The sequence below is a fragment of the Callospermophilus lateralis genome, chromosome 1, assembly GCF_048772815.1.
Source record: "Callospermophilus lateralis isolate mCalLat2 chromosome 1, mCalLat2.hap1, whole genome shotgun sequence".
Lineage (NCBI taxonomy): Eukaryota > Metazoa > Chordata > Mammalia > Rodentia > Sciuridae > Callospermophilus > Callospermophilus lateralis.
This window is the reverse complement of record NC_135305.1, coordinates 66,754,600-66,770,503: the sequence shown is the minus strand read 5'-3', so window position 1 is coordinate 66,770,503 and position 15,904 is coordinate 66,754,600. Positions and strand designations below refer to the sequence as shown.

The 15,904-nt window shown below is 39.1% G+C and overlaps 1 protein-coding gene across 1 annotated transcript in view; it reads left to right on the top strand.

Annotated features, from left to right (window-relative positions):
• The first annotated feature begins 2,971 nt into the window (after positions 1-2,971).
• Elapor2 (endosome-lysosome associated apoptosis and autophagy regulator family member 2) overlaps positions 2,972-15,904 on the top strand; it is a 152,134-nt gene continuing 139,201 nt past the window's right edge. The window contains exon 1 of the mRNA XM_076862582.2: positions 2,972-3,166. Within this exon, the coding sequence (XP_076718697.2) occupies positions 2,972-3,166 (195 nt within the window). The remainder of the gene's footprint in view (positions 3,167-15,904) is intronic.

The following is a 15,904-nucleotide window of genomic DNA, read 5'->3' as shown; positions in this document are numbered from 1 at the left end:
GTACACTAAGATAACCTTAATTTTTACAAGGGAAGAAACTGTCTTCAATTCATTAGCTATATTGCTAGTTATGTTCCAAAATAATAGCATAATTGACTCATGTAAATTTTCAATGAAGTAAAGAATAAAAATAATACATAAAGAAAATGACAAAGGAAGAAGATATAGGCATCTGTATGATTTTGTAGAGGTCCAGGTACTTATAGATGTAAAATAAAGGAAAAAATTACAAAAGGAAATGTCACTATATTTAAGAACATAAAAATGAAGTCTTCTTCAGGAAAGGTTACCAGAAAGTATATTAAAAGAAAGATTATAAACTTAGGAAAATGCTTTTGACATATTTGGAAAACATGCATGAAACTTACAAGGATTGCTTACAAATCAATAAAAAAAGACAAAACTTTGTTTCAAAAATGGCTGGAGTACCAACAAAAAGTTTATACATGCTGACATGAGATGCAAATAGATACAAGTAGCCAGTAAACATATATTAAAGGTTATTCAGTATCACTGTCATGATTTGGATCTGGAATGTCCCTCAAAGTCTCATGTGTTGAAGGCTTGATCCCCAATGCAGCAAGGTTTAAAGGTGGGGTTTAAGGGTAGTGATTGTATTAAGAGGGCTTTGATCTCATAATGGATTAACCCATTGATGGGTTCATGATTGAATGGATATTGTGGAGCCTAGTCAGAGGAAGCAGTAACTGGGAATGTACCCTAGAAGGGTATATCTTGTTTTTGTCCCCCTCCACAGTTTCTTTCTCTCTCTCTCTCTCTCTCTCTCTCTCTCTCTCTCTCTCTCTCTCTCTCTCCTTCCTGATAACCGTGAGATGAACAGTTTTGTTCTGCCTCACCCTTCTTGCCATGATGTCCCTCCTTGCTTCAGGCCCAAAGCAATGAAGGTAGCTGCTCATGGTGTACAACCTCTAAAACCAGACCCCAAATAAATTTTTCCTCCTTTAAGTAGATGTTCTGAAGTATTTTGTCACAGTGCCAGAAAGCTAACATAATAAATTAATAACATATTAACATAATAATAAAAATACATTTAAAAATACTAATAAGAGCATATTTCTCTTCTACCAAAATGGCAAATATTTAAAGTATCATAATCTAGTGTGATGTGATATAAATACTCATAAACTACTGGGAACAGTTGATAGTATTGTTTTGGAGAGAATTTATGCATTGTTCATGAAAAACTTTAAAACATATATTAAAGGTTATTCATAGTACATACCCTATGATCTAATGATATCAATTCTGGAAAAGTATCACGAAAAATTGAAAAATGTGAAAAAAAGAAAGTTTAAAAATATGCACATAGTTTATGTATTAAGAACATTCATTCTAGAATTATTTATAACATTGAATACTTGAGAAACACTGCCTAAGAGCCAATAGTAAATTATGTATTTCCAAAAAGTAGAAGATATTATGCAATTATTAAAACTGTGTTGTTAGAGACTTTAATCACTTGAGAAAGTACTTGTGTTTTTAAGTAAAAAGTAAAAGCAAAATTATTTACAAATCATTATTCCAATTTTGGAGTACACACAGAGTTAATAAAACAAGAAGGAAATTTCTACAAATATTAATACCATCAATAATAGTGGTGTCTTCTTTGGGTAGTGGGATCCCTGGTGATTTTTATATTCTTCCTAATATTCTTTAGTATTTTCCAAAATGTTTACAATAAACAGAATACTTATGCATCACATATATTTTGCACTATATATCTACATATTTATAACTATATGTTTATACCTACATCTAGGTATATTTATTTTTCTCTCTCCCTATATATATATGAACATACACATATGTATATAGAGAGTGTTTCACTTGAAAATGTTTATTAAGCTGATATCAGAGAGAAGACTGCAGACAGAATCAGGTCAATTTATGTTTTGTGTGTCAGGTAGATTTCTTCAGGTAATCAATTGTCAAAAATTTGGGCTTCTTTTGAACAGGATAATTAACTCATTCACAGAATTTTAGACCGAGAAGTCACCCTGGAGATCCCGGCTGCCAAGGTCTGTCCATCATGTTCACACTTGGTTCCCACTACCTAGTTCAGTTACCCCAGTCTTTGTACAGGAGAAGCTGCTTTCTCCAGAAACAAAACGGCTTGCTTGCCCAAGGTTACACACCCCCGGGAAATAATACCCGTTTCAGCAATAATTAGGGTTACTATTATTATTAGCACTTATCCCATCTACTACGTTCCAGGCACTCTTGTAAGTGCTTTATGTGCATCAACTTATTTAACACTTATAACAACCTTCCAGTATTGTTATTATTTTCACTAAATAGGCGAGAAACGGAATCACACACTACATCTTTTACCTCAGTCCTCTGTCCTGCCCGCCATTTCCTACAAACCCTAATCACCTAGAAATTGGATCCGAGGCTGGCCCACATGGGTCTTTTCAAGTGCGTTCCTAGGTTGCTTCTCTCTGTGTGCATGACTGGGGAGATTTTAAAGACCCGCCATATGAAAATAATGTCCTGATGACCTGTATTACTCGGGCTTCATCCCTGGAGCGTCCCTACAGCTGCTCCGTGGGGACCAAGATATAGGAAACACTCCGGGGGTCACCGGCCTGTCTCATCCTCTGTCTTGCAACGAAGCTCCCGCTCCGGTGGCAGGGCATCCCCTCCAGGCAAGCTGCGCTGGGCCTCAGCCCCTGCCCGCGCCACCTGCTCCCCGGCGCCCGCGTCCCCGCCCCGCGTCCCGCCCCCGCGCCGCGCCCGCGTCCCGCGGTCCCTCCCTCCGGCGTGACGGGAGCACCGGCGCCAGCTGCCCGGGCAGCCAGCGCAGCGGAGCTGTCAGCAGGCGCACTGACAGGGGCCAGCGAGCGCGGAGCCCAGGGAGCGCACCCTCCTCGCAGCCAGGGAACCGGAGCTGCCGCCCCACCCGGGGAGGCTGCCTTCCTGTCCGCCGGCCGACCACCGCGGGACGGAGATGCTGCTGCTCGCCCTGCTGCAGGACCGGGGCGGGGGCCGGGGGCGGCCGGCGGGGATGCCCCGCCGCGGGCGCGCGCCGCCCTGGAGCCTCGCCTGGATTTGCTGCTGGGTTTTCGCCAGCTGTCAGGCGGCCTGGGCTGGGGACTTGCCCTCTTCCTCCTCCTCCAGCCGCCCGCTTCCTCCGTGCCAGGAGGTGAGCAGCACCTGGTCCCTTACCTGGAGTTTGCCGAGAGGGCGGGGGAGGGGTTGACTGTTTATTTCTTCATTTGCCTTCGTCACCTTTTTCCTTGTTGGAGGACAGGGTTTTCGTTTTGTTTCAAGGGATGAAGTTGACCGCCCCTGGTAGCTGGCCTGGAGAGGGTGTGTGGCTTTGATGCCTATCTGGTGATGTTTTATGTTCGCGCTTATTTTTTTCGGGTGCGGGTGCAGGGGCGGGTGGGGGGCGGCTCTGAAGGACTTTGCGGTGCCCTCTTTGGAGAGTCAGGTTTGAGGACTTGGGGGTCGACGGAGATATTTCGACAAGGGGAGGAGACTGGGGAAGCCCCGCCAGTGAGAATTGGATAACTATCTCATTACAGTTTTTCCTGAGACCCAGATACAGACTCAGGAGGGTTTCCCGCGCCTCCCCCTTTTCTCCACTCCCAAGTGTCTACAAACGTTTTCGTCTTACTTCCCTGCCCTCACCTTCCTGATAAGGCCCTGGGGAATTGCTAAGCCTGTGTGTGGTGTCATTTGGCATTCTTCTGGCAAAATATGGATATAAATTGGTTGGAAAAAAAAGAGTGTACTTGGGGAAGAGGCGGGCTGGTGATGTAGAAAATTAGAAAAGACAGAGTGAATATGCTCCTTTTGGGAGATGCTTAATCACCTGGCTGAAGCTGTGCAGCTGTGAATTTTATAGATTGAGATTATTGTGAGTTTACAGCCAAGAAGGATAATTTATGGGCGATGAGATTTCCTCTAGGTTTTAGGGGAACATGACTTAGTGTGCCAAAAATTTACAGGGGGTGTCATCGTTTGGTACTTGTATTAGGTGTTTATCGTTTAAATGTTCTAGAAAGTGCATCCTCTTAATAAAAATCAATGAGGGGAAGGAAGCAACATTTCTGACCTACTTTGAATGATTATGTTGAAGAGGATATGAGAGGTGGGTCCTGTTTTTAGGAAGATTGCTAGGAATCAGGGTGATGGGGCATTTGAACTTAAACAGCAAAAATAGGTTAGTCAATATCCCCTCTGGGAAGAAAGCCCAGAGCTTATTCCTTGTGTAGATTGTTATAACTTCTGAATTTTACACAGGTTTGATTGAGAGAGGATCTGCATTCTTGACATCACCATCATCCATGGATTTTCAGCTTCCTTTCTCATAATACAAGTCCCAGGACAGCCTGAAACGAAAGAGAATTAGATCAAAGGCTTGTGTGGGAAGACACAGAAGTGTTGTAATAGGCGAAATCAGGACATGCTCTCAATAAACAGCTGTATTTAATTTCAGAGTTTTTAGTATAATTAGTTTAATATGTATTCCACAACTTTATCACCTGGGAATAATCCATTCTTCCAGGTTTCTACCGAGAGTGCTCCTTGGACATCTTCAGTTTGAACAGTTGTGACAGTAGAAACTTTATCCTTTACCCCATCTTCCAACACCCATCAGTCCCAATATGCAGAATGTGTGTTTTCTGAAGTGAAAAGTCTTCAAGCTTCTTGTAACACTAATTCTTAAGTAATGAAGAATCTGTTCAAAATAGGTGAAGGTCAAGGGCAGTAGAGGATATACTTTGGTCGCTACAACCAGACTAATCCTTTAGATGAGCAAATGTTCTATACACATGTACCCAGTAGGAACAGACTATAAATCTACAACCCAAGGCAGAAGCATGGAAAGAGAGGTAGGGAGATGATAGAAGGCTCCTGAAGGCTTTGTTAAGTCAATCCCGGCTTTTTATTGGCTTTAGAAATTGCCTGTGATTTATTCTTTTAGCTGTCAAATTTGACTTTTCCTTCTGACAATAGGAATAGTAAAATGTACAGAAGGATGCTACTGAGCCTGCTTGTGGCTAGCTGTGTTTTTAGAAATGGTCACAGTTCCATTTATATTCCTCTTGATGACTAACAGAATTATAAGACCATTAACTGAGTTGAGTTCCTTTGGAAATAGAAAAGGCCTAGTGGCCTTCCAGGGACAATATCTGCTTTTCCCTAGTCTTACCAGCTGAGCTAATATGTAAACTTTATTGTTTCTCTGTGACATTGTTTTTAAGAGTAAAGCAAGGAAGGCAAATAATTTTCAGGCTTTAAGGGTAAGGTTATATGGAGGGGCATGCCCTTGAGCTTAGTGCTTTCTTCTGATATACAGCTGTGGAAGTGTGGGCCCAACTCCTGTGAACAAAGGCACAGTTACAGTAACTGCTGTGTGTCACTGCTGCGAGTTTGTCCCTTTGCACTCTTTGTTAATATTAGAGGAAGTGAAAACTGGATACAAAGGATAGGACTGTGAGGTGGGGAAAAGAGCAAGACCAGTTAAAGTGAGGGGTTTCGAGGGTGGAAACTAAAGCCAACTCTTGATATGAGAGCATGTTGAGGAGTATGGAAAAATCTGGAGGTCATTCTAAACCTTGTTTGTCTCATCATCATTTATAAAAGTACTCCTGCTTACCTAAGTTACAAAGTCTAGCAGTTTCTTTGCCTAGTTGTAGAGAAGAGCAATGAAAGGAAAGGGAGCACAGAAAATTGGCCTGGGAGTAATCTACTGATGATTGCCTGAGAGCAGAAAAAGGCCCTTCAAAAAGACAACTGGGTATGAGTAAAAGTTTCACTTAAACTCTTGCAAAGGATTGGACTCTGGGGTGAAATTCATAAAAAAAAAAAATGCTTCCTTTATCATTGTCCTTGGATTATGGAGTTGAAAAGGAGAGAAAAATATGATTGCTTTGGAATGTTCAGCTGGTGATGAAATCAACAGGATGGAAGTACAGGCACAAACAGGAAGTGATAGTTTTGGAAGAGAGAAAAAAATGTAAAGTCAATGTACCAGCAGATAAAGAACAAGAATGGGATGTGACTTTGGTAATTGGTATTCAAAGAAAAAAAGGACCAGACATCAGAAGTACTTGAGCTTTCATATGGAGGAATTTACAGAAGGTATTTTCTGGGTATCTGTTTTTCAATTGTAAAATAAAAGTAATACAAAATGACTTACCTACTTTATTGTGAGGATGAGATTAATATATTAAAGGAAAACATCTATATAAATATAAGAGTTCTTTATTGTTAGATTAGCAGAGCTAGATGCTATTATTTCAGCAAGAGTCTACAGTGAGCCTTCAAAGGTTCAGAGGATAGGTCTATTTGAGAATTGAAATGGGATTTTTGACTCAGTGAATAAAAGGACTTAATTGGGCTGCCAGAAGAAAAAAATAAAAAGGCCAGAAGATGATTCAGAGTTGGAGTAGGGTATTAAAAGATAGAGTACATGAGAGGAAAAAGAACAGGACTAAGTGGATTATGTATGCATTATTTAAATTCGGTAAATTAAATCACGTGATAGCTGATTCTTAGTTCACTGCTCTAAAATCTTGCATAATGTGATTCTACTGGTCTGCTTGAATCTTTATTGAAAGATGATTTTTGCCAACAGTTTTTATTCCGCAAACATTTATTCAGCTTATACTGTATTGCAGGCAAAATGTCATGATGTAAAATCACACACACAAAAAAAATATGCATAAGTAAGGATGAGACAGATATGTAAATGAACAACTGCAATTAAGGGATTTGGTGCCACAAAAGAGGAGAGGGACAGTCAAATCTCCTGGGGAGGATCAAAAAAGATCCTACTCATACTTTCTACAGAGGAAGCGAATGACACATGAAAAATGAGTAGGAATTTGCCAAAAGACAAGGTTCAGATGTGTGCTGGTTTGGGGAAAGCTCTTTCCATATAGAGCATAGACGGAAAAAGGACAGAAGTACAAAACTGCTTTGTGTTACAATTGGTTATCACTGGAGTACAGTGTACAATGAGAAGCTTAATGAAAATGAATCTGAGAGGCAGGTGATCCCAAGGGATGTTTTATTATGCTGAGAAGCTGATCTTCATTTGGTAGGTAAGGATTTAAAAAGCAGGAGTAACATGCTTTAGTTTGGCAATGGTATGGAGGCCCCATTAGAGGGGTGGGAAATAGAAAGAGGCGTGACCTAGGAGTGATTATAATAGTTCAGGTAAAGAATGGCAGATCCTCAATTAAGGAGTAGCAATGAAGGGGAATAAGAGGGCTTAATTTAGGAGATAGAATTGACAGTAAATGGATGTAAGATTGAAGGAGTAAGATGCTCTGGCGTGATTAGAGAAAGTTGCTTCTAACCTCCAGGTGATCGAGTATGAGGGAGATGAGATAAGGAACTTCTTTCTGGAGAGTATGACTTAGAGTGGTTCAATCAACAGTTAGGGTGTCAGGCCCTGTTGCTCCGGAGCATGGTGTGGACTGGTGCAGAGATCTCAGAATCACTTGATGGGAAGGTGCAGTGAAACTACTGGATTAGCAGAAATCAAAATCATCCAGGGAGAACAAAGGTCAAAGATAGGACTTGGTTCTTGGCTAATGTTAAAGAGAACAGAAATTGAGGAAATGCAAAAGCAATGACTAGAAAGGGAGAAATGTGACAGGATGAAGTTTTGAGGAAAGGGAGAACAGCTTTGAAGAAGAAAAGGGCTGGTTTTGTGTCAGTTGCCCAAAGAATTCCTGATAAAATGAGGACTGAAAAGAGAAGATTGAATTTAGCAATTATGTCTCTGGTACTTTGTGCCAGAATAATTCCTGGGGGGTAGAGGAGATGAGTTGACATTAATGGGAGGTAAGGCCATGGTGGAATTGTGTTACACGGCCTTCCTAGATTTGGTAAGATATTGGGACTTCTAAGTCTACATAAATCAGAAGGATGATAAATGGCCATGTTTTCTATTCCACACTTTGAGGTAAACAGTTGAGAAATATCCTTTGTGCAGGAAATCCTTGTAAGTCATGGGCTATGGGGAAAGGTGACAGAAATTCTAGAGTCACACTGTCACCGAAGGAGTTAGGACTCTGTTTCTGTTTTTAAGCAGTTAACATAATTAATCTTGCCTGTTATCCCTGTGGAGGTGAATTTTCCATTTTGAGTTCTTATACTCAGAACCATTTCTCATGTTTTAGGCAAATGTGAGCAAGTATTCACACCATCAATATTTACAATGTAAAACTAAGAGTTGACAGATCTGTGAAGTGTCATATTTTAGCACAGGGGATGGAAATAGCAGAACATAGTATAGAGTGGCACGCTTTCCTTTCACAGTGTATTCTTCAGCAATGTCTTGGATTTTTATTCTTTATTGTTAGAAAATACAAGAGAAATTTTGGGTGCTTTTTAATTCCCTTTGAAGAAACCATGTATAATTCTCTTTTGTTTTTCTGAATGTTATATATAGTATTTTAGTATTCAATACATATTTGTTATGTAATTATGTACCAGGTATGGATACTAAAATAAACACACACACAAACACACACACACACACACACACACACACACAGGCCGTGACCACATAGAGCTTTGTAATCTCTTGGCAGATTAAAAACAAGCCCACATATCCTATATTTACATTTGCAAGCACGATAACAAAAAAAATCACTGTGTGCAGTGGGAGTGTAGCCACCCTAGTTGGGGTAAGAGACCAGAGATTCTTCTGGAAAAGCTAACACCCAAAGGATGAATAGGAGTTTATTGTATGAAGGTCATTGCTGATGGTGATAGAACTTCTCAGACAGAAGAAGCCTCATGGCCTAGATCAATTCCAAGACCCTCCCTTAACTCTTCCTGAACTACAAAAGGCAATAGATCTTTTTTCTTATCTGAATTTTAGTCAGAACCTTTGATTTACTCTTTGGCATCCATATGCTGTCCTACAGTGTTGCATATACATAGGGTCACCGTGTGTGGATTGGTGAGTTGTTTTCTGTATAAGGACACAGAGCTGAGGGGAAGGAGGAACTAGAAGCCATTCAGAGCTCAGTGTGCCCAGCCATCTGCCCTGGCATAGGCCAGCATTCATTAAGAGGAAGGGGTACCTTGTTCCAATTCATATCCCAAAGGGGGCACAATTTTAAAAATCACACAAAGATACCATGTATTTCACCAGAGACTTTGAACACACATACATTGTTTCCCCCTAATATGTATGTATATATACAAACATACACACATATATACATACATATATATATATATATATGTGTGTGTGTGTGTGTGTGTGTATTTGGTACCAGGGATTGAACACAAGGGTGCTTAACCAAGGAGCCACATTCCCCAGACCTTTTTATGTTTTATTTAAAGACAGGGTCTCATTACATTGCTTAGGGCCTCGTAAAGTTTGCTAAGGCTGGCTATAATCTTGTGATCCTTCTACCTCAGCTTCTAGGGCTATAGGGATTACAGGCATGTGCCACTGCACCCAGCTACATATATTTTTGTTTAAGGCACTTTAAGAGTTTTAAAACTAAGTAAAAACACAGGTCTTCTTCTCTGGAAGAACTAATCATTGCCTTAAAATTGCAGTAAGTAGTTGGTTTCTTATTTTTCAGCTATATGAAGGAATTGATCTTTATGGTACATTTAATCATAATTTGTACTTCTCTCAATTGAACCAGATTTAAGACTCTGAAATAGATACCCAGGGATCAGAATATACTGAAATTTATTCTTAGTTTACAACTTTGGATTTGAAGATACTACATGTTACCCTTACTCAAAGCTTTGCTCTTATAGGCTCTTTTCTAGGTCATTGATTCTGAAAGTGTGGAGGATCAGTAGTGTCAAAATTACCCCAAAATCATCAAAAATGCAAATTCGTGGGCTCTGCACACAACCTTCTGAAACAGAAACTCTGGGGTTGAGGCCCAGCGTTCTGTATTACAAGCAGCCCATCTAGTATATGCTTCACTCTGAAGTAGAAGGACCACTGAATAAAGATACATAGTTTAGTGGCCTAAAACCCAGGGAGCTGTTTCATTGCTAGAATTTCTTAAATTGTCACTCACCTGATTTCCTGCTTCTGCAGGACATCTTAGATATTCATTAAGTAATTACATCAAGTGGACCATGAGATCTCCTTTTTTAAAAAAATTCTTTTAGTTGTAGATGAACACAATATCTATATTTTTTATTTGGTGCTGTGGATTAAACCCAGTTCCTCATATGTGCTAGGCCAGCACTCCACCACTGCTCCATAACCCCAGACCTCTCCTGTTCTTATGAAGAACCTCAGCCAGTGTGTTTCTGTGTTACCTTCTATATATCAGTATCCATGCAAAACACTTAAAATAAGATGCAGAGGATTTTGTCACCAAGCTGTAGGAGCTCACAGGCTGATAGAAACAGCAATTATGGAAATCAATAAATATCTTTTCCTAGAAATGTATTAGAATAGAAATACCTAGTAATATTAAGAGAGGATGGGCAGTCTTCTTGATAAATATTTTCCAATGTTTGCCACTTACAGGTGTGTGTGTGTGTGTGTGTGTGTGTGTGTGTGTGTGTTTACATTTTTTTTCCCTTATGCAAGTGTCTTCTTGATGGAGTATAAGCAGTATTGATAATAATTAAAGAACCCAATTCAAACCTGAGTCTTGCTGCTGGTTTATGTGCCTTTGAGCACATCAACCTTTCTGTATCTTTCTTTGCTGAAAATGCAGATAATAAATCCTGCCTCTTCTGTGTTAGAGTTGCTGTGAGGATCAAGCTAATGCATTTGAAAATTCTTTATGAATTCCAGTGCAATGGGTAATATTGGTTATAGTTCTCATAAGTGAAGAGCAATGTTTCTATGGTATTGGGTTGAAGAGTGAAAGAAAGGGAGAATATAGGTAGACTAATTATTTATTTACCAAAGTATTCTTTAGGAGTACTCTTTCCTAACTATGAAAGTTGTGTGTAAATTGCTCTGTCTTCACTAAAATGTTCACTTGATTTCAGGCAAACAATACTGGTTTTTCTCTTACCCCATTATCATCCTTTCTAGTCTTTGAAGGGCCTCCTTGTCTCCCTGACTTCTTTTCATGGGCACATTTCAGGGCTCAATCCTTTGCCTTTCCATCTTTTCTGTCATTCTCACACTATTGGCGATGTCACTTAGCCTCTTGGATTTAAGTCACACTGACTTGTGGATAGCTTCCAAATTTACATCTCCTGTGTGGACCATCCCTGGATTCCTATCAAACATAGCCTTTTAACACTTGGATAGGTAGCTCAAATCTCATATTCCCAAACTGAGTTTCTAATACTTGCTCCAAAACTACTCAGAATTTCCCTATTTTATTTAGGTGTAACTCCTCCCTATTTTATTTAGGTGCAGCTCCCATGAGGCTCCATCTACTTGTTTGTCTTCAGTATCGTGCATCCAACCTATTAGCAGTTTCTCTTGTCTGTGCTCTAAAATAGCTAGATTTGGGACTTGTACCACTTTGCCTGTGACTTCTGGATTACAACACTATCATATCTTACTTGAACTTCTGTGATAACTTCCCATTTTGATGGTGCAGTACAGCCAAGAGATCACATTTAACATATGTAAGATCATGTTACTCTTCAGCTTGAAACCCTTATAAGACTTCATTCAGAATCACAGCTCTGATGGTGGTCCATTGGGCCTTCTTGAAGCCTTGAATATCACCTATTATCACTCTCCCTGTCTTACTCTGTTTTGTCCTGCTACATCAGAATATTACAGATGGGTTGATTTATAATAAATAAAATGTTTGGCTAACAGTTCTGGGGGTGAAGAAGTTGAAAACCAAAGAGCTGCATCTGGTGAAGGCCTCTTGCTGTACCACTGAAGGTGAAGTGGTAAGAGCGAGGGTGAGTAAGAGGGGCCTGAACTTGCCCTTTTACAACAAACTCACTCCTGTGATAATAGCATCGTCCCCTCATAGACTGGAGCCTTCATGACCTGGATGCCTCCTGGTTAGGCCCCACCTCCAGAACACTGCCTTAGGGATTAAGTTTCTAATGCATGAACTTTGGGAAGTACATTTAAATAGAAATACCTCCTATTTTCACTCTGCTTTACCTACCCTGGTCTCCTTGCTCTTTCTAGAATATGTTATATGAGCTCTTTTCTCAGGGCTTCTCTATTGTCTCTTTCTTCGACCTGGAACACTCTTCCCTCAGGTATTTTTAGGAGGCTTTCTTCATCATGTACTTCAGGTTTCTATTCAATCATTACCTTGTCAGTCAGGCTTTCCTTGGCCACCTGTTTAAAATCCCAACCCCTTCCTCTCTACATCCATTTCATGCTTTTAGTTTTCTCTGTAGCACTTTCAGCATCCATAATAAAATATATTTTAATCACTTATACTATTTATGATTCCTCCCTCTCTCAGTAATTGTAAGCTCCATAAAATGTTTACGTATGTGTATACACACACACACACACACACACACACACACACACATACTTGGACAGTGCCTGGTACTGTGTGTGTGTGTGTGTATGTGTGTGTGTATGTGTGTGAATAAATTTAATTTTTGATAAGTAGGTTGTTTTTAATTGTAGTATAAGATGTTTACAATAAATAGCAATGTGAAAAATTACCTGAATTTCTGTGTGGTGGTACATGCCTGTAATCCCAGCGGCTCTGGAGGCTGAGGCAGGAGGATTGTAAATTCAAAGCCAGCCTCAGAAAAAGTGAGGCACTAAGCAACTCAGTGAGACCCTGTCTCTAAATAAAACACAAAATAGGGCTGGGGATGTGGTTCAGTGTTGAGTGCCCCTGAGTTCAATCCCCAGTAACACCCCCCCTCAATTATCTGAATTTCTAATTATCTAGATAGATTACTAAGATTTATTAAGATAGATCTAAGATTACTAAGATAGATCTAAGATTTCTGCTGGTTATGAACTATAGCCTCATTCTGGAGGATATAAACTACACCCTAGCCAATACTGAAAACTTACTTTTTTACTAATTTGATGGTAGAAAATGCTATGTCATTGAAATTTAATCACTTGTTAGTGTGCTTAGAGAAATGTCACTTAACTTTTTATATTTCCCTTTTATAGAATTTTTATTTAGGTATTTTTGTTTTTCTTATTATGTGGCTCTTATTTTATAGTACAGATAACATATGTGCACTGAAAACATTCCTTAGATTTTTCTTCTATGTGTTTTGAGACATATAATACCTAGAAAAAGCAATTGTTTATTTAGTCTATACAATAATATGGAATTATTCCCTTAACATATCAAATTGACATTAAAAATATTTTAATCTTTAAAAAATAAATATTCAGTACATAGTACCTTATTAAATTTCTGAAATATATGAAATTTTTTGTGTATTTGGCTGAGAAAAATGTTGAAGTAATTGCAGTGTGTCTAAGAAATCTTGGATTTGGGTTGGCGTTTTTTTTTTCTTTTTTCTATAAGAGTGTTTTTGAAATTTCAAAACAGAACTATTTCATTCTTTGTTATTTCTTTTTCAGTGGTCATTCATATGTTTATTTGCTCATCTAGCATTTAATAAGTTCTATAATATATTTCTCATAAAAAAAACTCAAAATATGTGATTATGGTACAGATGGTTATTAAATGCAGATATGAAGTTGTGCACAGAAGGAGCAAATGAATGAAACTAAGGAGCTCTGGTCTCAGCACAAGTGATGTTTCAACTCAGTTTTGAAGGATTTTCAGAAGTGCTTTATGGGATATGCAGCATCCCATATATGGCAGTTGAAGATAAAGGCGTGCAACAGTAGAAAGGAATTAAATAATATGACCAGTTCAAGGACCAGTATGAATGGCATGTGGGTAGGAGTGGCAAGAGGTGCCTAGGTGAAGAGGAAGGCAGAGACTGAGGGGTTTGTAAGGCAGAAAGATTGTTGTTTCTGAGAGCAGAGGAAGATAAAAAGGGTATTATATTTAAGGCAGGAAGATCAGGTAGGCGACTGTTTTATTCTCCTTATGGGAGAAGCAACAGACAAATGAAAACCCAGAGCTCAGCAAATGGAGAGGGTGGGAGGAGATGGATTTGACAGCTATTAAAGAGATCCCATCTTTAGGAATCTGTGACTGAGTGATAAATTTCAGTCTCCCATGACTTCTAGGTAGGAAGAAGCTGGGCAAAAGTAGAATGAGTTCAGTGTTGCACATTCAGAGTTTTAAATGCCCATGGGACACTTAAAATATGGTCTCCCGGAGACAGTTAGAGGTACAGGAATGCAGCTGGGACAGCTTGGGAGCCATGAGTTCACGAGAGGCAATTAAAGCTATGGGTGTTGACGAGATCACCTAGGCTGTGAGCATATAGCAAGAGCAGTGTATTGAGGAGGGTGCTTAGGGAAATGCCAGCATTTAAGGAGCAAGCAGAGTGAGAAGCATTTGATGATACTGAGGAGGCACAGCTAGTGGAGTGTGATTAATTAGCATAGGAACTTGCTAGAGGTTGATGGGGAGGGCACCAGTAAATCTGGAGTATGATATAGACATGGTTTTTCTCATATTCAGCAAGGCATTTGTATTGGTCTCATGTCCTTATGGACAAGATATAGAAATTTGTGATCAATGATGGGATACTGGGCAAATTCTTGGCTTTTTAAACAAATGTACAGTGAGGTTATTAATTTAAGGAATTGATGCTAAGCTGGAGGAAATTTGCCAATGCAGTATTTTTAGCCTTATTATCTAATCTCTGTCCTGTAACTGTTTTACTACTACCATTTTAAACCAATACTTTCCTTTTGAGAAGGCTATCCAGATTTTTTAAAAATCAAAAGCTGGGAAGCATGCCTAATGAGTTGGAAAGAAGAATTGGGATTCAAAGTGATTTTGAAAGGTTAGAATAATGAGCAAACAAACATAATTATTTTAAATGTAGACTGTTCTTTTTTATTCTGAAAATTACATGTTTTAGGATGGGGAAATCTTACTTAAAAGTACTTTTGAAGCCACAGATGTCACACGACTGCTAAGAGCAATGATGGAGGGTCTTCTGTTCTGTTGATATGAACAGGGTGATTGATTCATGGAAGGTAGACATTTAACTTGGGTTATGAATTCAACTTAGGTGTGATATTTGCAGAGGGATATTGAAATAAGGTGATATTGGCTTCAGATAGAAATTAGGTGACTTATTTACAAAGTATGTCATGTGAGGACTAGTCAGGGGAATTGGGATTTTAGCTTAGAGAAGACTTAAGGGGCCACAATAATGAGCTTCAAACATATTAAGTGCAGTGTGGACGAGGCATTGGTATAATGCTAATTTAGAGTACAAGATTTGGATTATAAGGGAGCAGACAGAAGAATGCAGGACTGAGTTCATCCAGGAAAGTGTTTTATATCTGTAGGAACTGCTTCTTTGTACTCTGAACATTCAGGGTTCCTGCTTTGAAGGGACTTTTGGCCTGGGTTGGGTCTATGGAAACAATGAGTTTGGGTTACTGCCCTGTGCCTCTAGTGGAGTGTGAGGTGGATTCAATCTGTCCTTGGAGCTTTAGTCCTAGAACATTCTTTCTTATTCTGTCATGCTTAGCACTTTATTCTAAGATTGCAACAATGTAAACATAAAACATGCCCTTTTGACATTAATCTCATATCCTAAAATTGAGAACAGAAAGAATTGGCTCTGTCAAATGTAAGCTTAATATATACTTCTATTTGATAGTTCTTGAGTTTATCAATAATGCTTACTAGGAAATGGCTTGAGCCAAAATAATAATTGATGCTTTAACATATCTGAGCCTGTTATGCTAGGGAAGTGCCTCTCTAGCTAAAGAGCAGATAAGTATTAGCACAATCTGCTCTTTTTTTTGCATTTGTCACTTTTTAAAATTAAAAGCAATATATGAGCATTCTAGAAAAATGAAGCAATAAAAATATTCATAACCCCACTAAAT